This window comes from Myxocyprinus asiaticus, chromosome 2 (assembly GCF_019703515.2).
Source record: "Myxocyprinus asiaticus isolate MX2 ecotype Aquarium Trade chromosome 2, UBuf_Myxa_2, whole genome shotgun sequence".
In the NCBI taxonomy this organism is placed as follows: Eukaryota; Metazoa; Chordata; class Actinopteri; order Cypriniformes; family Catostomidae; genus Myxocyprinus; species Myxocyprinus asiaticus.
The window spans coordinates 24,141,000-24,168,933 of NC_059345.1; the positions used below are offsets into that span (position 1 = coordinate 24,141,000).

The 27,934-nt window shown below is 37.1% G+C and overlaps 1 protein-coding gene across 1 annotated transcript; it reads right to left on the reverse strand.

The window, feature by feature from the left end:
• Window positions 1-390: 390 nt before the first annotated feature.
• On the reverse strand, window positions 391-27,619 carry slc7a8a (solute carrier family 7 member 8a). Its single transcript, XM_051722157.1, has 11 exons — window positions 26,787-27,619; window positions 18,792-18,996; window positions 16,722-16,873; window positions 8,157-8,282; window positions 6,836-6,989; window positions 5,943-6,066; window positions 5,425-5,528; window positions 5,051-5,147; window positions 4,622-4,771; window positions 3,410-3,587; window positions 391-2,971 (listed from the first exon to the last, which is right to left on the reverse strand). Exons 1-11 carry the CDS (start codon window positions 26,929-26,931, stop codon window positions 2,814-2,816), a joined length of 1,593 nt encoding a protein of 530 aa, XP_051578117.1. The 5' UTR covers window positions 26,932-27,619; the 3' UTR covers window positions 391-2,813.
• Window positions 27,620-27,934: the final 315 nt, after the last annotated feature.

A 27,934-nucleotide genomic window follows, 5' to 3' on the forward strand; every position in this document is an offset into this window, starting at 1 on the left:
ATCTCTGAAGCTATTGAAGTAGGCCATAATCTGGTGTTGTCCTGCCTTGGTGCCTACAGTAGGGGGCATTGTAGTATAAGATTTTTTCCCCCTCATATGATGAGGGAATAGCCGCAAGCTTTGCTCCAAAAAGGGGCGTGAGCTCCAAATAGCCATTAAAGATATAGGGTGCACCTAACCTTACCCTTTTGGAGTAACCCCGCCCTCTTTTGAAGATCCCGCCCCCATTTGAAGGCCTGCTGTAATACCTACTTGAAAACAATTGGATTTTTTTTTTTTTTTGTCTCAGCATATATATTTATTTATCGTTAAATAAATACATTTGAAACAAATATAAAACTTATAGGAAACAACAGGACTCTGGTAATACCCCCCAGTTATGAGTAGTGGTAATTTGAACTTTGATATCTTTATTATTTCAGACTACATATTTCAGTATGAATATAAAGGTCATTCACTAATAGAGTTATATAGTTGTGACAAGGACATTTCAAATACAATCATCAATCATTTGTTACAGGTGACAATCATGTGAAAATGTACAGAACACTCATCTTGCATGGCTTTCGGCAGTCTGATAGTCTAAACCCATCAGTGAAAGCCTGTAATTGCAGCACAGTCAGAGTCACATCTTATATATAAAATAGACATCGTGTCATTGTGTTTACAACACAGTAGGCAGTGCTGGAGCAATGACTAGAACCGAAGCTCTGCATCTTTGATGTAACCTACAATGATCAGAGATTAGATTATTATGGAAATTATGCAGTCAGTTTTTAATTGACAATGACAGGTCTTGCTATCATCTGAATAGGAGAGAGAAACTATCTGAAAGATAGTGTTTATTGTGTAAGGGGAAGGCAATAGATTTGATGTTGGGGGGAATAAGATCATGCAAAATGGCCATGAATTACATTGTGATCTACATAGTCTATTGCTTTTTATACAGCACCTTCACATTACAGATCAGTGGAAACAAGAAAATAAAAACTAGCACTTTTTCTAGAGCTCTCACAATATTGTGTGGGTAAAGGTGAGACATAAATATAGAGGCACACTAAAAAGACTGTGACCACAAAAAACCTTATGAAGTTATAGTATGTACAACAGTGACTTACATAGAGAACACTCAAGTCAAGGATTCTTCAACTGAGCATATCTTATTTACTTACAGAAACATACTACATATTTTAAGTAAATGTAAATGTTTTTAAGGCATTTGCTTAATTTTTGTGTAGTTTGATTGTTGAGTGCTACAGTATGTTAATGTAATCTGTGTCCTGTCTATGAGTAAATCATAGATTTTTTATTAGCTTGTTAATTTGATTCCAGTCACTTGCACCTCTGATTGTATTTATAATATATTGTATACTATCTGACTGATTCACCCGGCTTATACAGTGTGTCAAAATGGATTTTAAGTTCTTGAACATTAATATATTCTACTTTTATTGCCTTAAAATAAAGGATAGAACCAAAAATATATAGCTATTATATTCATACAATCTTTTTTCTTCCATTTAAATACGTCAACATTATGGACACTAGTTATGCACCACCATTTTTTTTTCCACATAAAAGTTGTGTGTATACTTTTGAAATAATTACAATGCAAGAAAGTGAACTTGGGGGTACTGACTGTGGTTGTAAAGGACCTGTACTCTCTGTCAAATGCATAATGATGATACCATTTTAACACTCAACACCACAATGGCCTCTTTAAATTTTCCGTCAACATTTATCTTCAAAAATATCAGAAAGCAAAATATTCTTAAACGTTGATAATAACATCTACAATAACATCATACAGGTTTACAAAAAAATCTTAAGGCAAAAAAACAAACAAACAAAAAAAAAAAAATATATATATATATATATTTGTAATTGTAATAGCACCAGAGTAACCCGGTTGAAAACTACTCTGAACCACCACAATTGGTCCTTATACAGTATATATATGCCTTTAATATATGTTGATTAAAAAAAAAAAACTGATTTCCTATAATTCAGGAAAAGTATCAGATAAATCAATGAAAAGAAATAACAGCCATGTCACAATAACAATGTAATATGATAAGACAATTTAAAATATCAAAATCATATTTAAACAAAATTGGTTCTGAATGTTTTGTTGTAATGAAATACATGTGAAATGAAATGGTTGTAAATTTAAAAAACAGCTTTGGCTTGTAAAAATGCTTAATATGAGGAGTGTGACAGACCTGAACTAAAAAAGTAGGAATAAAGAGGGGATGAGAGGGGTAAGAATTAGAACATTAGAATGTACTTAATAATAAATAAATAAACGAAAAAAAAAAAAAAACCCTGCCATTTCAGTTGAGGCCATGATGTAATTTGCCCATTTTACCATAAAACGTTCTAATTCCCAGATTCAGATAAGTTCCAGTGTTTCACATAGAACAGAATGTTTCTGAAATTTGAATTCCATTTTCAAAACAGTGTTTATGTACATTCTAAAGCATTCTTCATGTCATCAGACATTTTAATTTTGTAATTCTGTTGCACAGACAAAAGAGGAGAAAGCAGCTGCAAAGAGAATAGCAACTGGAGAGACCCTGAATATGTTCTAAGACTTCTATAGCAAAATCACTTGAGTACAGAGCACCAAGCCTCTGTTCATTATACTCTCTCCTGAGCTTAGCTACAGCCCTCCAGTGCAACACCCTTCTTATAAAAAAGGCCTAAAGAAACAAGCTTAGAGGTATGTGGACAATTTCAGATTTCCAGTGTCAATCAAAATAAGACGGGCACCCTGTATGTGAGTGATTTAATGTGTCTCTCCATGTGTCTGTTTAGCAGTCAGCTGATTTCTGTGTCTCTACGTCTTCTCCTGACAGTGGAGTCGATTGTTCCTTCAGCTCCATCTCATCTTCACACTCTTCATTTTTCTTCTTGTCCTCCGCCGGGTAAACCACAACACAGAACTTCTGACCCAGGTATGTCATCTTATCTGAGAGCACAGAGAGGAATTCAACACATGTCAACAGTAATTAAAATAATTTTGAGTATAATCTAAGACTGATGTTTATACAGACACAGATTGAGTCACTGGATCATACAAAAGCCATAATGTAATGTTGACCAAATTTGGGAAACCTCTGCCAAGACTACAATTCAGTAGCTCTCTGCTGAAATACCAGTGTGAATTTCCATGCTTGTCCAGGGATGTTTATGCTGGTTATGGTGGTTTAGCGCTGGTCTAACTGGTGAACTAGCATAGCTATCTATGGTTGACCAAGGTAGTCTTTCTGATTAAGCTAATTGAGCAAACCAGCATCAGATTGCTGGGGACCACATATACTGGCATTTTCAGCAGGACTATGCAGCAATGCTCTTTATTTCACTAATTTACAACAAAGCCCCATAGCACTTGGTCTATTACACTTACCAACAAATGTATTGAAACATTGGGGCTTGTTTTCCCAGTACACCCCCAAGAAATAGACAGGGACGCCAGTAAGCATGATGGCCAAACCAATGCCACACACTACAGGCTCTGAGTACAGGGAGAAGATCAGCAGGAAGGCCCAGAAGAGCAAGTAAATGACCGGCCACACCAAGCTGATCTGTGAGTAGTAAACAGAGTACAGGTTAGCAGTCAGAAGGAAAGAACTGAAGGAAAATACCTCAAAGAACCAACCTGGTTAAGAACAGATGTGGTCAACATCCTAACAACATTCAGTGCTATGTAAAGAGTACCTAGAAATGGACAGCACTATCACCAAGGATGCCAAATGATAAAAATAATTCTCTCTCTTTCTATTTCAAGGTAAACTAAATGGTTAAAAGCATACACTCACTGAGCACTTTATTAGGAACACCTGTACACCTACTTATTCATGTGATTATCTAATTTATCTAGTGCATAATCATTCAGATACGGTCAGGAGCTTCAGTTAATGTTCACATCAACCACCAGAATGGGGAAAAAATGTGATCTCAGTGATTTCGACAATGGCATGATTGTTGGTGCCAGACGAGCTGGTCTGAGTATTTCTGTAACTGCTGATCTCCTGGGATTTTCACACACAACAGTAGATTAGAGTTTACTCAGAATGGTGCCAAAAACAAAAAACATCCAGTGAGCGGCAGTTCTGTGGACGGAAACGCCTTGTTGATGAGAGAGGTCAACGGAGAATGGCCAGACTGGTTCAAGCTGACAGAAAGGCTATGGTAACTCAAATAACCACTCAAATGTACAACTGTAGTGAGCAGAATAGCATCTCAGAATGCACAACACATCGAACCTTGAGGCGAAAGGGCTACAACAGCAGAAGACCACCTCTCTAATAAATTGCTCAGTGAGTGTATATCAATTGGAATACATTTGCTAAACCCACTTGCAAAAGAATATTGAATAACAGATGGAGAGTTTTCAGTAAAAGGACAAAAAATGCTGAGGTCACCGAGCAAAAACAGTTCTGATATTAAAGATATTGATTTTTACCATATGGTCTGTTTAACAGTGTTTGTTTGTTTAAGCAGTAATTATTAAAATTCAAATATAGAAAATAGTAGTTTGTAGGGCTCTTTTCAAAGTACTGTAACAAATTTGGTACAGAGTTATCAGTAATTCACAGTTTTTGACCTAAGGACTTACTTTAATTGGTCGATGAATGTCTGGTTGTTTAATGCGCAGCACAATCTGCCCAGCAACAGTGACACCATAAAAGAGGTAGTTGATGAAACCCACATAATTAATGAGTGTGTACATGTCACTGGTGCACAGCATCAGAAGAGTCGAGATGCACTTGAAAAGTGAGACAGACATTGATTGGTTACAGGTAATTCATAAATAGTTTCAAATGCCACATCATCATAAAATTAATTAATACTGGAGGAAAGATAGAATGCAGGCCATAAAACCAATAAGAGAGACTAAGTGAAAGACAAAGTCTTAAATTCAGCAATTCTGTCAAGCTGAATGAAATAATGCAGGAGAGGAGAAAAATTAGAGTTAGAAATAAGGAATTAGAGGTAGAGGGAATGGGAATTTTATAAGGGAGAGAAAAAAAAAAACTATACTCACAGTGAACAGCAAGGCTGGAATTGGGGTGCAGCGCTTCACATGAATCATTGCCAGCAGGCTCGGGAGATGGCCTTCACGAGCACCCGCGAAAAACAACCTGTACAAAAGTAAGGTAATCCAGCAATACTGTTATTTCGGATGTTATTACATTCAATGGAGGGGAGCATGTGAAGAACAAGAGAGAGAGAGAGAGAGAGAGAGAGAGAGAGAGAGAGACAGAGAGAGAGACAGAGAGACAGACAGAGAGACAGACAGACAAACAGACAGACAGATAGATAGATAGGGAGAACAATTGAGTGTCATGTATGAGTGCATAATTAATAGATGTATGGATGTATGGATGGATGTATGGATGAATGGATGGAGGGACTGACCGAGAGGAGGTGAAGAGGGAGCCGTTGACCCCCCCAAATGTGGACAAGGCCACAGAGATGGGCATAATCCATGACATCACTCCTAACAGCTTCTCACCAAACGTCTGGGAGAGAGCAACAGAGTGGTGAAGGAGAGAAAAAAGAGACAAGCAGAAGAGGGCGTTCGTTGAATTCAAGCATTATCATGTACATAATGTCTGTCCTGTTCATTAACTGTATCAAGATTCATGAAAGTCATTGGAACAGAATGCAGAAGATTCTGAAGTCTGATATATCTAAATTGTCATGCATCAACAGTTCATTGCAAGTATCAATCAAAAAACTTGAAATATTGATACTTAGGTAGATATGTCAAAGAATCGCCTGTGTTAAGCAAAATAATAAATCACAAGCTAGGGATTAGCCATTGGTGCATTAAACTAGATAAAACAAACAAAATCTGTAAAATTTGTGCCTAATCTTATTGTTTTGTAGCAGTTTGGAAGTATCTGACTGGTATTTTGCCTTTGGACACTCACCACAGCGACAGCATTGGAGGCCAGCAGCTCCTGAGGACTCATGGCAGTGACGTAGGCAATGTTAGCAAAAACGTAAACGAAGGTCACAAGGGGAATGGAGATGAAGATAGCACGCGGGAGGTTCCTGTATGGAAAAATAACAAAAACAAGAGTGCTCGGTGCATTGTTTTCAGCCTAACATTTACTTTTATTAAAGGTGCTGTAAGCGATTTTTTCATGGAAAGGTATGACATTTTTTTAACTCCCTGAAAGATATTAATGAAATAAGTGTCATGAGATATCTCACCGGTCTCTGCGACAGCTCTAGACTCTGTAAACAACAATCAAGTCCATGGGCTGCAGTCTAAACGAAGTCTTGCGCGTTCTCTTAGTATTGTAGTTACAGCGAAGTATTGAGGCTTAATGCCATTTTAATGCCATGTTATTCAATACAGTTGTCAGTTGAGGGTGCTATTTTGCTGCTGTTGTTTTCAACAACCGCTTCTGCTCGGTGTCTGTCTCAATAAAGCTCTTTTGGTATCTTTGGAGTACGGGTTTTCGAAAGGGGGGAAAATTCTCCAATTCATGTTGGGGAAATTCCGGAAAATCGCTTACAGCACCTTTAAGTAAAACACACTAATACCTTACCATCAGCTTGACAGAAATTATGGTTTGCCCAACAGAGCCAGGTAAAATAATATACTGATTGTCTTAGTGTCATTCTCTTGGTTCCAGTAACATACTGCTGGCCATTCTAAACCACTGGTCTTGTAAATGGCCTACATAGTTCACTCATTTGAAGTCTTTGCTGGCTTTTCAAAATATATAACTAGCTTGCATCCTGATAACACTAATTAAATATTGACAATATTGTATTGAATTACTGTGAGCTCTTTAGACTAGAGTTGGCTTACACATATGGGTCGACCAGTTCCTCCGTGACATAATTGAGGAAGTTCCAGCCACCATAGGCAAAGGAGCCCTGTAGAAATGCCAGAGCGATCAGACCAACATCATAGTCTTGAAATGGCTCGAAGGCATTGGCTGGCTCTAACCAGTAATATTCGCCTGGAGAAGGAAGAAAGGAGAGAGGGTTTATTAATGATCAAATATTATAAGGGAATGCTTGTTTATTAGTCAGCTAGTTAACTTTTAGCAAATGCTTTCATCCAAAACAGCTTACAGTACACTAATTGCAAGTACAGTCCCATTTGAGCAACCAAGGGTCAAGTTTCCTGGCCAAGGACCAAAATTGTATTGTGAGCTTAATCAGTAAAAATCAGTAAAGTGTATGGAAATCCAGCTAAAGAGAGGAACATGGTAGCTGGTTCCTCACTGGACTAACAGCTGGACTACCAAGGTTCCCTTTCTGGAAAAAACAGATTGTACCAGCTTGAGGGTTGTAAAAAGTGTTTTTGGAATGAAAGTGAATGATTACTGAGCTTGCCAGTTTTTAACATTCTGCCTAAAATCTCTATTTGTGTTCCACAGAAGAAAGAAGGTAATAATGGTTTGGAACAATGTGAGGCTGAGTAAATGATGATGGAATTATCATTTTTGGATAGAATATCCCTTTAAACTGTTTTTGCAGGGTTTGCAGGGTTGCCTCTTACTAGAGACTGAGCCTCCAACCCTTTTGTTCCCTAAGCCACTGAACTAATTCCACATTTTTGGGGTCAGGTCTGTGTGTCACATGCACTCTCTGAACTCTCTCTGAGTGTTCCCTCGTACGTGACTGAGAAGACCCCACATAAAAGAGCAGTCAATACCAACTAACCCAAATCCAGTTTTCTTTAGAGCTCTATGTGGAATAACACCTGTCACTCTTATATTATCAGGACAGTGTCTGAGCTAACGGACCATCAGCAGTGTGATGATTATTGAATCCTCTCTGACGCACTGGCTGAAAAGCTGCTTTATCAGTGTTATTCTTTATTACAGGGTTTGAACCCAGTGACTTCTGCTGAAACAATAAGGCATAGAGGGGAAGTGCTGTGCTTTACGTTTTTCTGGAGTTTTCACTAAGGTACTGGAGATGAAGCAATACACCCCAAAGGACACATTAACATGCAGTGTATGCAGCCACAGACATTCACACACATACCTAGACAGTCTTACTCATATTTGTCTTTATATAGCATAGACCTTCTTGAATCAGCTGTAATATAACATGCACATGTAAAAAGAGTCTGACGCATTTCTTATGACACTCATACCCAGACAGATGGCGCTTACCCTTGCAGATCTGTACAACGCCCATGATGATGATGAGAATAAGGGCCAGGAGTTTCCCTGCAGTGAAGATATCCTGCACTCGTGTTGCCCACCGCACACTAGCACAATTTACCCATGTCAGAAGCACTGAAACACACACACACACACACACACACACATATACATATAGAAGTTACAATGCTGACAAGCTCAGAAATGGCCTTAGATTTCTCTCACTTCTGGGGACAAATGTGTCCCCAAACTTATAAAGTATGTACACACAAACACACACTACTGGTGGCATGTGACCGAATTACGGGGTCATAAAATCATGGGGGCATAAGAAAATCCCTGGCAATCCACCGTACTGTGAGAGTAAACTTTGACTTCTGTACTTTTGAAATCTTGCAAGTTATGCAACATTTTTGCATTCAGCTTCTTTGCCCAATTTCATACACATAAACACAGGCTGTACTTTCTTATAGACAAGCAAAAAGAAGACAGTTAAACAGATAGATATTGAGTGTTTGACAAAGCTATCAATAGAGCAATAAAGGCTTACATGTAATTTTGTTTATGTTAAAATTATTTTTCATATCCCAGCTTAATATACAGTCAAATATAAGTAAGTAATAATGTTCACCAAGCCATTTGTAGGCTGATTTCACTTCATCTAAATAAACTCTGTGGCACAATCAAAATATTCCTCTGTTTGTTTGAGCAGCCCATCCAGCAATATTGGCTTAAATACTTGTGTGTGTTTGGGGCCGTTTTTGTACCTGTGTTTGTACAACCAATGGAAGACGTAGGGAGTTTTCCTGAATCTGTTTAAAAACAGTGATTACTTTTGCAATTCCATTTGGTGACGCTAGTCGTGCAGAAATAATTGAAATGAACTGAACTGAAAACTTTATTGATCCCCCTGAGGGAAAATTCCCATGTTACAGCAGCACTTAGTTAAAAGATATAAAAAATATAGAGCATTTAAGAATATATATTAAAAAAAAAACTAAATAACAGATCTAAAAAAATATAAAGAAACAAATTATGTACAAAGTAATAAGTACCAGCAAACAATAAAGGCCCCGATATACTTCCTATGAAATCGAACAGGTGTGACGTCATTTAGAACAAATCTGTCCAAAAAGAAGGTGTTCTTGAGTTTGCTTTGGTGGTTTGTAACAGCTCGCCTGGTCAAATTTTTAAGAAAACGGCTGCTAAACACCTTCTTACTGCCAATGGGCCACGTCATCAGTAGGTGTGACCTGGAGCTCCACCTACTTTGAGGCAGACAGATACTTCTGTTTACGGTATTTTACGGAAAATAAGTCGCATTTTTTTTCATCATCTGAAAGGTCCTGCGATTTATAGTCCGAAGCGACTTATATACATGTATGTCACCCGGTCAAACACAAACACGCTAAAACAGAGGAAAACATCAGTCATAGCGACAGCCTTTAAAAAGTACTTTATGCAATCAGTCTAAATGTTCTGTCATCATTACATTATTGTTATAAAAAAACCCTAGACCGTTATCAAACGCAACTACTTACATGCTCATAAAATGACGTTTCATCAAACTCTTAGCAAAAACAATCAGTCAGTGAAATGGATACTTAATGCATAACAAGTAGGGTTGCAAATATCAGAAATATCCACAGATAGACAGTCGCTAACGTTAATGAATAAATAGAATAAAACAGGCATGTTGTTTTACTCACTGACTAAAAGCTATTTATTTGTGCACAGCATAGTTACAACAGACGTGGCTTATATGTAACATTTTTTCAAGAAACATAGACAGAATATAAAGAAATGTTACACATGATTATTTAAAGGAATGTTCCGGGTTCAATACAAGTTAAGCTCAATCGACAGCATTTGTGGCATATTATTGATTAGTACCCGACCGATATATCGGACTCCACTGTTTACAGAGCTGACTCTGATCTGACGGTGGTTCTGCAGACAGGGGGGAGTTAATATGAGCGGTCTCTTGTTAAATTGCTAACTAGTTTGTGAAATACATACTGGAAAGTTAATAAACAATGACCCCATCCTTTTATATAACTAATATAACATTAACCCTGTCCCTGACAACCATGTCACTCATGTTTATCACATCTGTTTGCTGTTAGCCAGCTCTACAGTTTGTCAGTGCAGTCAGTAATGTAGCGGATTGAAAGGTAAACATCAGAGCATCTTTTTGCAGCTCAACAGACAACAGTGCGGTGGTGGATTGTGTGTGGTGAGAGTTGATTTCACGCTTCACTGTTACCTAGTTGGTGAGACACAATGCTGGAAAGTAAATAAAGTCCATCTTTTACTCTCTGTGGCAACGAGCTTACAGCTAACTAGCTAACCACGTAGCTACTTTCATACCTTATCAGCGTGTAAACATGTATTCACCAAACTGTTTTGTTCAGGATTCACAGTTTGGTACCCCCTTCAACCGAACAATTCCAGTTGTTGCATTTATAAAATGTAATATTTAAAAGTCTTCCAGACATTAAAATAGGACACATAATAAAAGTAGATTTAATAAACAGTATATTTGCCCTGTGTAAATAATAATCTATAGGAACTGTATCTAAAATAAATGAGGGGTGATAAATAAATACTCATACAACAGGCTGGAAACAGACATTTATTCATTTTAATATCCTATATATGTATTTTGAATGTGTTGAAACTTGACACCAGGCGACGCACCCTAAAAACTACACCGTTAGATCGGTTTCATGCTGAAGAGCCGCTTAAAAGTATGTTTTTCTTTTCTCTCTCGTAAATGTAAATGAGTGTAAATGCCAACACCATCATATATGTCGAAAGGACTGAAGCCTCTCAACCAAAACATGAGCTCATTGATGTCATTAAATGAGTCTGCTTTTTTATTCCATCAGCTACTCCTGGTCGGAGGCTGCCGTATATATTCAATTGATACACAGGGTTACATCCTACATAAATTTAATGTTACAACGCTCAAATATTTAGTAAAGCGTAAATTGTGACTTAGTACCCATTTACGCCACAACTAGGCTAAGTTGTAACATACGTATAGCTGGTGCAACCGGCCCCTGATGTTTATTTAGCTATTTATTTTATTTTAATTTATTATCTATTTAAATGGTCAGCATTTGACTGATACTAAACAGTAATACTGATGTTTATTTAGCTATTTATTTTATTTTTATTTATTCTTTATTTAAATGGTCAGCATTTGACTGATACTAAACAGTTTATTTAGCTATTTATTTTATTTGAATTTATTCTTTATTTTAATGGTCAGCATTTGACTGATACTAAACAGTTTATTTAGCTATTTATTTTATTTGAATTTATTCTTTATTTTAATGGTCAGCATTTCACTGATACTAAACAGTACTTAAGTTTATTTAGCCATTTATTGTATTTTTATTCTTTATTTAAATGGTCAGCAATTGACTTATACTAAACATACAGTACTGATGTTAATTAAGCTATTTATTTTATTTTTATTTATTCTTTATTTTAATGGTCAGCATTTGACTGATACTAAACAGTTTATTTAGCTATTTATTTTATTTGAATTTATTCTTTATTTTAATGGTCAACATTTGACTGATACTAAACAGTTTATTTAGCTATTTATTTTATTTGAATTTATTCTTTATTTTAATGGTCAGCATTTGACTGATACTAAACAGTACTTAAGTTTATTTAGCCATTTATTGTATTTTTATTCTTTATTTAAATGGTCAGCAATTGACTTATACTAAACATACAGTACTGATGTTAATTAAGCTATTTATTTTATTTTTATTTATTCTTTATTTTAATGGTCAGCAATTGACTTATACTAAACATACAGTACTGATTTTATTTTTATTTATTCTTTATTTAAATGGTCAGCAACTGACTGATCCTGAACATACAGTACTGATGTTTATTAAGCTATTTATTGTATTTTTATTTATTCTTTATTTTCTCAGTGTTCATTTCTAGAATTTGTTGACAATGTATAATAAAAATATTTGTTTAAGAAAGCAACCTTCTGAGTACCTTTGCATAGTCATATCGGTGCAAAATTGGTGCACAATCCACATAGAAAAGGTCTGATTTCATTCCAGCTCAATCGGTATCGGTCTCAAAAATCCCATATCGGTCGGGCTCTATTATTGATTACCAAAAAAAATTTATATTGACTTGCCTCTTCTTTTTGAGGTTACAGTGAGGCTATTACAATGGAAATGGGGACAATATTTGGAGGGTTTAAATCCAGAAATTTGAAGCTTATACTTTTATAAAAGCACATACAATACTTATTCTATTAAAACTCATGTATTATTTGAGCTGTAAAGTTGTTTAAATAGTCATTTCTACAGTCATTTTAGGATTTTAGGTTTTGTTGACATTACATCATCATGCAATGAAGTTGTAAAATTGGCTATAACTTTACACAAAAAAAAAGGTTAGTAAGCAATTTTATCACACTAAAATCATTTTAAAATGCATATTGTTTATGTCTTCTGGCTAAACTTTTGAAACAGTGAGTCTTTTAACACAAAAAAAATTGGCCCCTATTCACTTCCATTGTAAGTGCATCACTGTAACCCAGATTTTTGCTTTTTTTAAAGAAAAGGAGGGATGAGTCAGAATAAATTTTTTTGGCAATCAATATTATGCTGCAAATGCAGTCGATTGGTCTACAAAAGGAATCAAATCTTTTCAAATACTCTCAAGTGCCCATTCACTCATGTGCCATCTGCAGCGGAAGCCATTCCCACATCTGCCCAAAGTAAGATATGCCTTTAGTCATCATTCTTTTGTATTTTGCACTAACACTATTTTATACATCAATCTTTGCAGTTGTATCAGTGCCATCATAAATCACAATAACAGAGTGTAACCGGTGCATATTTTGCCCACGTATAGTGTGTTAGCACATTAGCGTCATGAATTCAGAATGTAAACAAGACAAATGGCACATTTTCTACTGCATATATATTACTATAAATAGTTAGTGAGTGGTTAAAACTGCTTCTTTTACTGATTTCATGTGAATTCTACTCATAGAAAGAGGCATAAAGTCATTGATAACACATTTAAATGTCACATTAACATCTTGAGCAGCCTCATATTTAAATGTACCTCTAAACGCCTCCCACAGCAGCGTGGTGGGTGTCTGAATGTTTGCAAAAAGTATACTGTTGCTTGGCTGTTTCGAACTTCTTTTTATCCTTGAACGAAGAATGCAGAAGAGGTTCTCTGGATGTATATTGGGGCCTTAATGCACCAATTTAGTATTGCACCACTTAATTATTGCACAGTTACATTATGCTTAAATGAATTACATTTTTGCACATAAAGAAGAATAACACAGTTCGGCTTTAAGAACAAGCTATTTTGAACCGTGAAAGTTTTTAGCTCTGACTCCAACCAAACTTACTTGCTTACACCTGGGAAGTCTAGTCACGACAGAGTCACTGATAGTACAATGAAAGTAAGGTGAATTGAGGTGGGGTGGTGTATTTTGTTACAAGAAATCACTCTGATAATTACTGTTTGTGACTATTACTGGGACGCAAACAATCTGACACTGCAAACTGACACCATCCAAATACAATGTGTGAGGAACACCGTCAAATGAAACACAGAAAGGCTTTGAGTAAGGAGGTATAATCCTAATGTCTTATCTCTGATTGAAAAGAACACTGCCTTTCAGTATGGAGCAATATTATGCCTTCAACTGAGCACAGTCTTGTCTGGAGATAAGGACTATGCATTCTGGGAAATGGACTGGAGGGGATATCTAAGAGGGTGAAGCAAAGACTTGTTTGTGAAACTATTTTGGAAAAAAGTGCAGCTCAAGTTAGCTCAACTGTCACTGCACCTCCAAAATTTGAGGTAATAAAATATGCATGTGTTCATGAAAATACACACTTCATGTTTAGCCACTTGTGAAGGTCATAATGCAGAACCATGTGCTAAACTAACTAGTATTCAACAGCCAATAGCTGAATTACTTTTCTCAGAATTGTGGTGCTGGGTCTAGAACTGGAGGCATAAAGGAGCCAAAGAGGTATAAAGAAATACAAGAGAACAAGGACATCCTGTAAAACTGTGCCATAGTGTCCACTTTTGGCCTTTCATTAACTTCCTGCCGTTCTCCAAACAAAACAAAAGCAAACTTAAAAAAGAGCTCTAGAGTTGCTTGAGAACATCTGGCCAGTGAAACACATATTTGCACTACAAGTACTTTCAGCCAATCAGAACACTTTGATTTTGATAGTCTTACTTCCTAATGGGAACATGTTGAGAAGCACAAATGAATGCTGGCTCAGCTAATCAGATCTGCTGCCATGTGAACTAGATAAACGGCAGGTACAATTGTAGAAGCCAAAATTGAACAGGTAATTCTGGGTCAGCTGTTCCAACAAAAGACAAAAGATGATTACAAACTTATTGTAAAAGACCGCTCACCTAGGTTGAAGATCAAAACAATGTGAGATACCACCTCATATATCCCTCTCTTGACCTCTCTCTCTGGGTCTCTGTTTGCCTGTCTACATACAGCTTGTAGTATTTGTAGCTTGAGCGTGAAGTTTGCAGAAAGCCTTTGCTCCAGGCTTCTTGACACAATGAAAATCCATCATTCTCATTTATCTTTACCCATCCCTCTATCCTCCACGTTCTTTCCCACAGCCTTTCTGTCCTCTCTCCCTGTCTATAACCTCATTCACACATCAATCCTTCTTTCTTTTTCTATCTGTCCCACAACACTATCTCTCTATCCCTGTATTTCAGTGTTCCTTTGTTCATTCTGATGGTCCAATGCGATTTGACCCTATGGTCAAAATGTCAAGACTTAGTGCTCAGATTTGCACTAAGATTTGCAAAAAGGAACGCCTTTCTGGCAACAGTGTTTGTATGTGCAATCAGATTTTTTTTTCTTAAATATACAAGTGTTAACAACAAGTAAATCACAGCCAGATGTGGAAACAGCAATTGTGTAAGATCTTGTTGCTTCTGAGATGAGATGAGAGGAACAATCAGCGGGTCCAAAACATAAAAGAATAATATATGTTTACAATGTTTATTCTTAGAGCTGATGGCACTTAGCTCTCAGTTGTATGCTGTAGATTTGAGAGGACTCTTCAAAACATTGAAACAACCTTACATAACCTGTGATAAGGGTTTAGCATCCACATGTTGACTGCTCCATCTTTCCTTCCTTTCTTTTTTCTTTCTTAACCTTTTCTTTTTTCCACAACTTTAGGGTTAGGTTAGGTTCTTTCTATCCTTTCCATATATACAGTTGAAGTCAGAAGTTTATATACACTTAGGTTAAAGTAATTAAAACTCATTTTTTAACCACTCCACAGATTTAAAATTAGCAAACTATACTTCTGGCAAGTCGTTTAGGACATCTACTTTGTGCATGACACAAGTAATTTTTCCAACAATTGTTTACAGACAGATTGTTTCACTTTTAATTGATTATATCACAATTCCAGTGGGTCAGAAGTTTACATATACCAAGTTAAGCAGCTTGGAAAATTCCAGAAAATGATGTCAAGCTTTTAGACAATTAGCCAGTTAGCTTCTGATAGGAGGTGTACTGAACTGGAGGTGTACCTGTGGATGTATTTTAAGGCCTACCTTCACTCAGTGCCAATCAAATAAAATCAGCCAAGACCTCATAAAAAAAAATTGTGGACCTCCACAAGTCTGGTTCATCATTGGGAGCAACTTCAAATGCCTAAAGGTACCATGTTCATCTGTGCAAACAATAATACGCAAGTATAAACATCATGGGACCACGCAGCCATCATAAAAGGAGATGGAGATCCTAGAGGAGATGCATTCTGTCTCCTAGAGATGAACGTAGTTTAGTGCAAAAAGTGCAAATCAATCCCAGAACAACAGCAAAGGACTTTGTGAAGATGCTGGAGGAAACAGGTAGACAAGTTTCTATATCCTCAGTAAAATGAGTCCTATATCGATATAACCTAAAAGGCTGCTCAGCAAGGAAGAAGCCAATACTCCAAAACCGCCATAAAAAAGCCAGACTACAGTTTGCAAGTGCACATGGGGACAAAGATCTTCCTTTTTGGCTAAATTTCCTCTGGTCTGATGAAACAAAAATGGAACTTTTTGACCATAATGACCATTGTTATGTTTGGAGGATAAAGGGTGAGGCTTGCAAGCTGAAGAACACCATCCAAACTGTGAAGCATGTGTGTGGCAGCATCATGTTGTGGGGGTGCTTTGCTGCAGGACGGACTGGTGCACTTCACAAAATAGATGGCATTATGAGGAAGGAAAATAATGTTGATATATTGAAGCAATTGTATTTGGTTAAGGTGTATTTAAACTTCTGACTTCAACTGTGTAGTATATCAGTATATTGCATAAATCTGTCCTTTGCAATTACCAGGACAAGTGACTGGGAATTCACAATACTTAATAAGATAGGGCTTAAATTCTGAGGAAATGGCCATAGCAAGAGTAATTTATATGGTAATCTATTCATGTCGACAATGCAGAGCCAAAACAATCTCGAAATAAGAACAGATCTCTGTCATTTTTCCTTCTGGTACTCACACAAGCAGATGGCAGCGAGTATGCGTAGACCATTCTCCGGGGGGAAGCAGGTGGGAAACAGAGGCTGCAGGACGTAGTTGGAGAAGGTGAGAGCAATGACGGCCTGATTAGTGGGGTAGATCACCAAAACAGCAATCCACAACCGCAAGAACCTGTAAAACACACACAAAGATGTTATAATACCATGATACTTTTATATTTACCATGGTACTGGATAGCTGCGATTCCACTATTGTGTCAGTGTGCCAGGCTATCAACTGGTAAGCCGGGGCCAATAGAATCGATCTGCATGCCCACCATCGGGCCAATAGCCCTGGAGGGTTGCTCTAAAACCTGCCCTTAATGTGCCGCCCTGGTGCCAACGTCACACACCCCACCCATTTCACAAGCAAAAGGGAAGATCAAGTTGAGGTATCAGACTCTGGAGGCTAGTTGTAGCTCTCGAAATGAACATGGTGAAGACTGAAGCTGTTGTTTGTTTGCTTATTTTGGTCTTTGCTTGGTGGAAAGCGAGACCTAACTCAGTGAAACTCCACCTTTGACATTGACCCAAGCTGGCCTTCTTTAGCCCAAGGGTAATCGGCAGGTCAAAGAAACTTGTCCGTTGGCCCCAAAGAAGCACCGATGAGGCAAGATGAAGCCCCGGAAGTGACAGTGGGAACCCAACTGGCCCTGGCATGCACTAGCCCGCTCTCATTTTGCCCAATAGTGGAAAAGCATTTCCAAAAACATGGTATTACCATGGACAGTACATATCCAAAAAACGAGATAACACCATGGTACTTTTTATTGTCAGTATTTTTTTTAAATTAGCGTCAAGCTTTGTGCTATCTGTCTAATGGAAATGTCCTCAATTTAGGAGAGAAATGAATTGAACACACCATATGTGTAATGTCCTTAAATTCCATAATTTGTTGTTGCAAAGTACAATAGAGTCTCGGCTGAGTGACCGGCTAATAACTGTTTGTGGGCAACATCATTGCTTATGATGAGCCATAATAGCATCAAACAAGTGTTTTTTGGCATGCTAGAGCTGTAAGGACTGCAGATGTGTTAATAAAAATAAATAAATAAATAATAAATTAAAAAAATCACTGCTTCAACTACTTCACTAGACAGCAGTTTGACAGTAGCAATGCTAGCAATGTTAACACTGTTTTGTTAATTACCATGCAATGAGGGGGAGATACAGAGGGAGATTACAGGTGGTTGAGGGGAAAATATAGGACTCAAATTAATGGAAATAACAGGCAAGAGAGACTGGTATTTTCCATTCATTCTCCATAAGCTTAAAGATTTAATTTGCTCACTCTATTGCTGGCACATTCAATACCTTAATCTAAAATGGAGTTGTTCTCACAGCACATTATTAAAAACAGCTGAATTCCACAGTTTCTCTGTTATACAAAATGTTTTGTCCTTGATGGCTGACTTCCCTATCTGAACAATTCTTTGTTTGTTTTTAAAGTTTTGTTGAGTCTGGAGTAAACTGACATCGAGATTATGGTCACCAAAACACAACCATGTCAAAATGACCCCATACAAACTAAAGTCTGCATAATTATTAATAAATTCAACTGCTTAAAAATGAGCTCCAACCGATAATGCTGATAGACCGCGATACCTGATTTGCAGTAGACTATGCGGCTGAATTCAAAATTGCATACTACCATACTACTCTTACTATTTCTGCCATAGATAGATATGGCAGAAGTAGTAAGAGTAGTATGGGTAGTATGCCATTCCCAACTCGGCCTTTCCAGTCAATACTCTATATAAAAAGCTATTTCTTAAAGGGATAGTCCACCCTCATTTACTCACCCATAACTAATTATGTTATTCCAAATACACAAACACAAAACACAAAAGGAGGTGTTATGCAGAATGCTAGAGACTGACAGCCTTAGTCACAATTCACTTTTAATGCATACTTTTTTCCATACAATTAAAGTGAATCCTGACTGAGGCTGTAAATCCCTAACATTGATATGTTCATAACAATTATTAATTTTAAGTCAAATTAAAACAAATGATATGCACTCAATGAGTAGATGCATCAGAAAACCTCACCCTGCCAGCCCTCCAAAGATGTCCTTGACATAGGAATAGTCGCCTCCAGATTTGGGGATAGTAACACCCAGCTCAGCGTAGCAGAGTGCCCCGATTGCTGTGATAACGCCTGTGATGATCCATACAATGAGAGCCAGGCCCACTGAACTGGCATTTTCCAACACTCCCTTAGGACTGACAAATATTCCCGAGCCGATGATGTTACCTACAAAAGAAAGAACAGAGAGATTGGGTATTGAGTAAATGAATGAGGAATTAATGTAGGATGGAAGCATGTAAAAAACTAAAGGTGCACATCGTTTAAGCTTTCAATCCTCACCAGGACTTAATAATTAATAATAATTAATCATTTTAATAATAATTAATAATTTTATTTATCACACATTTGCACATATACAGTGAAATTCTTTTTTTCACATATCCCAGCTAAGCTGGGGTCAAAGCTGAGCCTTGCTCAAGGGCCCAACAGTGGCATCTTGGCAGTGTTGGGGCTTGAACGCCTGACCTTCTGATCAGTAACCCAGAGCCTTAACCGCTGAGCCACCACTGCCCCTACCATCACTCTCTGAACATCTAAGCAGTACTGGTTATGTATTGGCCTATGCCTCATTACAGCGAATATGCTAAAGTGCTCCAATTTTACAGCAATTTGAATGAAAAAGACATTAATTATCCTGAGTAGGTGGGCATTAAATACGAGATACTGTTGCAAAATAAACCCCGACAGGGCGATCAGGACACAGACGTGAAGTAGAGGGTTATCTGAAAGTGTATTTTGTGATATGGCCAGCTGACTTTACATTACCCCACTTACATGCTTACTTAACAAATAAATAAATAGATGCACATGAAATGTTGATTTGAGCTTAAATAATTTTTTTATGTGAGTAGAAAGAGTGAACCGAGAGACATGAAACTAGCACAGGTTTGTAGGTAAAGGTCAATTATAGTATAGCGATCATTCCACAATTGACCAGTCAGAATGAAATATTACGCGGAATCGTGTAATTATTCAAACTATACCACAAAGATCATTTAAACCTCCGTGCCTACAACAAAAAGAGATGTGGGAGCTGAAAAGACCCTTGTTTTATTACAGCTTTATCACATGCATCTTCTCAGCAACAAGCACTGGACAGAAGCTATCCTTTAAGCTAATCTAGAACAAGCTTTCTTTTCCAAGTAATAACTATGGAATGGAATGCCAAAACTGGTCACACATACTGTTGAAGGCATATTTCCACCAAAGCCCTGTGACAAACATTGAGGATATAGGTGAAAACGTGTCAAATCAGACCAACCTGGATCAAGGTGACTTGAGTACACAGGACAAAGTTCAAAGACTTTCTGAAGCAGAAAATGCTGATCCATTACATGATGCCACTAACTGTACAAGTGGAAGTGAATATGTGAAGTGACTTCTAACTCTGCACTTAACAGTGATGGAACAAAGTCTAGTGTTTTGGCTGGTAACATCAATCCAGTTTATGGTGACCTAATGAAACAGAGAGTTGCCGCCCAATTAAATCTTTGCCCTTGAGTAAGGAAACTACATCAGGTTTATCCTGGGGAATTTTCACTGCAATTAATGTTCTGCGAAACTCAGACATTGTAAACAAGAAATTAACCACTGTGATCAACATGATGCATCCACAAAATAATCCACTCCAAAGAAATATCCATAAATCTTTATGACCACACCTGATTCTTCAACTTCTGACTTTGATTATTCTCTATCACCTCTCTCCCTTATTCTCTGCTCTGAATTCGCTCTGTCAGTATCTGATTATCACAAACTACAGCATGTCCCATGACCTCAAAGTACAAGTTACACAACTTTACATAAAAGTTGTAAAAGGCATCTTTTACTACTGCCAAAGCATAATCCAAGCAGCAGGGATTGATCTGGTTTCAGTCAGCAAGTTGTGTTTTTTGTGTTCACTGACTACAAGGAAAATAGGAGGAAATACTGACATCAACAGGTTTTATAATCCATAAAGAGAGTAATACATCTTTGTGCACACTTGTACATTGAGGGGTCTTGCTGACTCAAGTGGAAACAAAAAATGCTGATGAATTTCCTATTCATCTTAGATCCTCGTTTCCCGTGCGTGCCCACTGCACAAACATCACTGGCAATACAGCAACATGTACTGATTTCAGTGTCAACCTGCTTCCAGCACTAGCCAAATGATACTGTGCAAAGTCTTATCAAACTTTACTCAACAGCTCAAGAGCTGCTTCAAGATTTCTAAGCATGCGATAACAATGGCATGACCAATAATTGCTACGTTCATAAAATCCGCCATTTACATACTCTACAAATATTTTTAGACCCTTATTCACTTCATGCCTTTGTCTTCAATAATGGCTTATTATTATGTTGAAGCCTTTAAATGAGAGCTGAGTGTAAGCTTATCATATATTTGTACGCTGACTATTGTAAGTCCATTGTGCAGATACAAGGCTCATTTATTATGCCGTTATGTTACATTCAATTGTGCTTCTGTTTATGACTATTGCTAACATGCTTGCTGAAGCGAATCCCTCTCAACTGCCTTATTGATTTTCTTTCAGACTTCATTGATCCAGCTGTTTCCGTGAATACCATGTCTGTAACCTTGAAATCCAGAGCTTTCCCTTTTAAAACTTTAAACTTCGCTTCCTTTAACAATGCTTCTTTTAAGCTTCATAAAATATGATGGGGTGAAGTGTGCTATGTTGTGTAAAATACAGCCCATTAGAATAAGAATCAGAATCAGCTTTACTGCAAGTATGCTAACACATACAAGGAATTTGTCTTGGTGACAGGAGCTTCCAGTGTACAACCATACAAAAACAATACAATACAAAAACAGCAGCAAGACATAGATAATAATAAAAAAATAAAAAATAATTATACACATACGTACAGACATACACATACATACATACATACATACACACATACACATGGGTAATGCAAATCTAATACAATCTGTTATGTACAGTGTAAATACAAATCTGTTATGTACAGTGTAAATGTTTTTTTTTTTTTTTTTTCAAAGGAATTAAATGGCAGAAGAGGTTGGATGTGTTGGATAAATATAAAAAGACTAAACTGTGTATTGCACATAGTTATTGCTCAATGGGCAATTTAACTGTTCATGAGATGGATAGCCTGAGGGAAAAAACTGTTCCTGTGCCTGACAGTTCTGGTGCTCAGAGCTCTGAAGCGTCGGCCAGAAGGCAACAGTTCAAAAAGGTAGTGGGCAGGGTGAGTGGGGTCCAGAGTGATTTTTCCAGCCTTTTTCCTCACTCTGGAAGTGTATAGTTCTTGAAGGGGGCATCTTGAATTAGCATTTAGATACTCAGTATTTAAGGCAACTGAATGGCTTTACTCCAAATGTTACTAAAATGACATTGATACATATTGTAGATCACAGCAAAGAAAAACACCCCCTGGCTTTATTCTTCAATTACAAAGGTCTATAGAAAATCACTTTTGCACACTGAACTTGCAAGTTTCAGTTCCACATGAAACTGACATTGAGAAAGAAATCAAGACCAAAAACTTGGCCTTTATAAGTTGAGGAGCATACAGTCCAATTATATTCAATGTTAATTAAATTCAACATTAAGTTTTTACTTGGATTTCCTTTTAATCGGCTTACTGGAGGCTTAACCAACAACCCACTGTGTTACTTTAGAATCACTAATCTTTGATACATGTCTGTATCAGATCAAAAACCACTTGCATGTTCTTCAGTCATTCTATCAGCATCTCTTTTGAGGCCAGTTTATTCTTAGTAAAAGATATTAATGCTCTGCATTCTTATTCTCATTCTACAATAGTCCATTACTGCATTATCACATTTATTCTCCTCTCTGGCCCTATCATCTCAATGGACCAAAGTGCGACTATAGAAGATTCATCAAGTCTTCAATCAAAACTCTGTTACTGGCACCAGTCTCCATCCTAAATCTAGGTTAAATCGTAACAATCACTACTGAACACCAGGGACCATAATCCCTGATTGAAAATAAATAATGGGGCTAAGTCACTCAAAAAACATATAAAGTTCATGTTCAGGTCCATGTTTCATTTCCAAGTCATTGAGGGTTCAATGTCACAGTTAGAGAAGCTGATAAGGAAGAAATGGCAGCCATTATAATGTATTCAGGGCAATTTAGTGAAGCACACACTGAACAAATGCTCGAGGAAGGCTTTGAGTGAACCGAAGCGACAATCACCTGATAAATTATGCTCATGTGGTGCAGACTGAGAGCATGTGAATGTGTGACCTGATCAAGGTTCTGGAGTGGATTATCACTTACACTATACATGCAGTTAATTGTAGGTTGGGATTATTATCTTGCATGGGTTATTAGATTCTTTAAATCTAATCAGCACATCAAAATTTTTTATAGCTTAATGTTGCCTAAAGCAATACATGTAAAGCACCCTATGTACTTAATAGAGTTCAGTCACGTTTTCTTATTTCACTTCCTGTTAGGTTTTACTGAATCTTTTAAATCTAGTGCAAATGGTCTCTTTGGTGAAATGCCTTCTGAAATGTTGAAAATATTTCTGTATTTATAAAAACCATGCACAATTAGTGACTCTTTTTCATTGCCCGGCAATCTGACCTGCCTATTAAAGGTGAACTCAGTAATTTTTTATGCATGTTGTCCTAGATCTACACTGACACCTAGAGGCCTGGATGCAGCATTATTAAATGCAATAGTTTTCATTTACCAATGCCATTGTAGAAATTCACTCTTCACAGTCAGCCTTGATTAATTTAATCCATGAGTAAAAGTGTCCAATAACAGGGGAGTTACTGAGATTAAATGTACTGTAAGCAATTTTTTTATGGAATGGTATGCAGAAAATGTCCATTCTCCCTGAAAGATATCACTGAAATGTCCTGTCCTGTGATCGGTCTCTGTAATAGCACTAGACTGTGTAAACAGCAAACAAAAATGTGACTGCGGGCCGTGGACACATTCTTTGATCAGCGAATCAGAAGAGTTTAACCTGCTTTCTGCCTGTCAGTCATTTTGCACGTTCTCATAGTGTAGTAGTTAAAGCAAAACAGTCCGGTTTAATGTCATATTCAGATTCATAACAGTTGTCAGCTGAGGACGCTATTTTGCTACTGTTGTGTTTAAGAATTGTGAGAGGACGCACTGTTGATCTACTGTTCGGTGGCGGTCTCAATGTTATCTTTGGAAGGTGATGTTTTGTAAAGTGGGGGAATGTCTAATTCTTCTGAAAGTTCCAGAATGGCTAAAATCACTTACAGCACCTTTAAGCAAGAAGTATTTGGCTGGTCATACAATCATAACATGGCAAGTCTTCATGTCATGTGAGTGCACATGATTTTATACATATGTTTCAAAACTACAATTCATTTCTTAAAGGAATATTCCAGGTTCAATAGAAGTTAAGCTCAATCGAAAGCATTTGTGGGATACTGTTATTTACCACAAAAATGTATTTTGAACTATCCCTCCTTTTCTATAAAAAATAAAAAGCAAAAATCTTAAACAACTTTACAGCTCAAATAATACATGAGTTTTAAAAGAAGAATTAATACAAGTGCTTTTATCAAATCATAAGATTTACATTTCTGCCTTTAAACCCTCCAAAAATTGCTGCCATTCACTTCCATTATCAGTACCATACCTTAAAAAGTAAAAATACTACTCGCTGAATCTCAGTAACATCCCTGTTATTTGACCCTTTCGCTAAGGAATTAAATGAATCCTGGCTGACTATAAATAATGAATTTCTACAATGGCATCGGTAACTAAAAACTATTGGGTTTGAATGATGCTGCATCCGTGCCCCTAGGTGTCATTTTCAAAAAATTACTTTAACCTCGATTGTTGCTTCTTTTTTTTTTAAGAAAAGGACAGATGAGTCTAAATTATTTTGGTAATCAACATATCAACATTATGCCACAAATGCTGTCGATTGGTCTTAACTTGAATTCAACCCGGAATATTCCTTAAAGGTGCTATATGTAATATTTTTACTGTACTAAATCATAAAATTAACATAATATGTCATTAGAGAATTAGGAAACATGCTGAAATACCTTGCATCCACTCCAGTATTTCATAAGCTGAAATAAACCCCAGGTGTAAATGCTTCTTTTTTTAACAATCTTCCCCTAATTGACTGGCAGTATTAAAATAGTCAGCATTTGACTGATCCTGAACATACAGTACTGTTGTTTATTTAGCTATTTATTGTATTTTTATTTATTCTTTATTTTAATGGTCAGCAACTGACTGATACTAAACATACAGTACTGATGTTTTTTAAGCTATTTATTGTATTTTTATTTATTCTTTATTTTAATGGTCAGCAACTGACTGATACTAAACATACAATACTGATGTTTTTTAAGCTACTATTGTATTTTTATTTATTCTTTATTTTCTCAGTGTTCATTTCTAGAATTACATAGAATATGTAACGTTGGCTGGCGCTGGCAATGACAATGCAGACTAAGACGACGATGAAGTGTAGAACCCAAGTGCAGTTTATTATAAATCGTGATATCCAGATACCCTAACTACAAACGTGAATAAAACATAAACACATAAACTTGACTATAACTTAACCTGAACAATCCAACAATGTTACATTCACAAACAATACCTGACCATGGACAATGGCAAATATGAGGCTTAAATACATGGACATGGGTAACAAGACAAACAAGTTAACCAATGAAAAGACAGAACTGATAACAAGGTAACTAGACAATAAACCATTGAAAACAAGACAAATGAACATGGATGGAAACATGAAATCACATGACATGAAACAGGAACTAGAATTTAAAAATAAAAGACATGAAAAACATGAACCAACAGAATAAAAATGACAGAATAATAATGTCAAATATTCTTTGATAAAAAATATTTAAGAAAGCAGACTTCTGAGTACCTTTGCATAGTCATATTGATGTAAAATCGGTGCACAATCCACATAGAAAAGGTCTGTTTTCATTCCAGCTCAAAAATGAGCTATATCGGTCACCATATCGGCAATCGGTGAATTTTCCCCCTCTAAAATCGGTATCGGTCTCAAAAATCCCATAACGGTTGGGCTCTAGTTGTTATCTGTCTAATGTAAACCTTACATCTGTTTTAGAAGAGTTTATTGTATTTTGTGACTAAATCAATGAATGTGGTGAAATGTTGCTAGTGTTAGATTGCTAGGTAGATATTTTTGTTCAATGATGTACAATTTTCTGTGTAAATAGGTTGATTATGGCATATTCTTTTTTAGCTACGAGGGTCCACACACCTCCACCCCTAGCAAGAGGAACTGGAAGAAGCATCACTCGATGCAGTTTAAATGCAGTTTCCTGCTGTGTGTCCTCATTCTGGCAACCCGCATGAGTTTCGAGTCTTGGGCGGGGCAGACAACTCCCCAATATTTTGAATTTGGAGTGCAGTACCCATTTCAAACGCTTGTTGTCAATCTTACATATAGCACCTGTAAGGAGTAGGCTACATCTATTTTAATGAGTAAAAATGTATACTAAATACTAACAAGAATAAGGGAGGAGATCAATTAAGAAAGAGATGGAGGGAGACACTGCATTGATAACACCTTCCAGCAGGTAACGCCCTCAGACAGGTGACAAAATGTTTTACAAGGGCAAAGCAAGGGCATTTTTATTCCAGGTTAGCTGTCAGTTATGCACTGTGTTGTGGAATAAATTACAAGTAGGCTACATGTCTATTTTCAGAAGTCTATTGACATTATGAAGTATTGCACATTTACATTACCAACTTTCTCTTTTTTATTTCCGGGCATTAATATCCCCTTTTCCATTTCATTTTTGCGTAAATCAGCCCTCCCCCAGATTTGAAATGATGAGTAAATATATCATCATGTAATGGGGGGATGGGGGTTCATTATTCATTTAGCATTGACCATGCATTATTCAAAAACTCATCCACCCATATGAAAATAAATGTACTCACCAACAATAATACCGCAAGCACTGACGAGACCAATCTCCTTCTTTAACGCCACCGACGACTCTCCAGCGGCTTTACCCGAGTCTGCCGCTCCATCCCCGTTGATGCTCGGCGCTGCGCTCCCTCTTTGTCTCGGTCCATCCGTCATGTTGTTAAGTGAGATGTTCAGTCTCCACTATATGGAGAGCAGATATTGAGCGCTGATGTGCGGCTGTCCTAGAAAAGCGTTTGACGTGCACCAGATGCGATTTTCATATATGCATAAATAAATATGCTGTCACTCTCACTATCTTATGTACGTATGTTTTTGTTTTTTCAAACATTTGTCAGTGTAAAATAATTTACTGTGTTTAGTGGCTTATGGAGAGATAACACAAAGATGGGCGATCAGACTACCGTGGAAAGGGCAGCTATAAACTTAAAAAAAAAATGAATAAGGCGCTGTCAGTGTCACTGAAATGCTAGATTTCTTACCCGATCAATAAACGTCAATAAACAGCGCTGAAATTTCTACAAAGATATTCCAGTAGGAATGTTTCTGTGTCCGTTTTTTGTTCAGTCTGTGATGACGATTATCCTGGGTATAATCTGCGGTTTAAACCAAAACACCACGCGTTAGTGAGGCCGGAAAAAATTATTCTTCTTGTTTCTTCCTGTGCCGATTAGGCACAATTCATCCGCGTTGTTTCCTTGCTCTCAGAAAGCGCATGAATCCTATTGACAAGGACTGTTGCCAAACGCCTTAGGCGCAGTGTCCGCGCGACTCCAAGTGATGTCCAAAACACCACACAGTGTTCCAAGCTCCTACTGAGTATTTAGTCTCCATCAGTACAGTTGGCCTCCTCCCCTTTCCCCACGTCACAGCACGTGTTTTTTTTACTACACGCCTCCGCATAAAGCCCCTGCCCATTTGCAAGGAAAGAAGACTTACCTTACCCAACCTACCATCAGGGTTGGGCGGATTACTTTTGAAATTTATCACTACAGATTACAGAATACATGCTGTAAAATGTAATTTGTAACATATTCTGTTAGATTACTCAAGGTCAGTAACGTAATTAAATACTTTGGATGACTTCTTCAGCACTGGTAGATTTTTTCACTTGTTTTGACTATAAAAACTCTGCCAGTACATTTAGACAAAATACAAG

Excerpts from the sequence above, each read along its gene's own strand:
- slc7a8a (XM_051722157.1), bottom strand. The coding sequence starts at position 26,931 with ATGACGGATGGACCGAGACAAAGAGGGAGCGCAGCGCCGAGCATCAAC. Across the intron at positions 8,283-16,721 it reads ACTCGCTGCCATCTGCTTGT|TGCTTCTGACATGGGTAAAT; the intron begins GTGAGTACCAGA and ends TGTGTGTTTCAG. Across the intron at positions 6,990-8,156 it reads CGTTGTACAGATCTGCAAGG|GCGAATATTACTGGTTAGAG; the intron begins GTAAGCGCCATC and ends TTCCTTCTCCAG.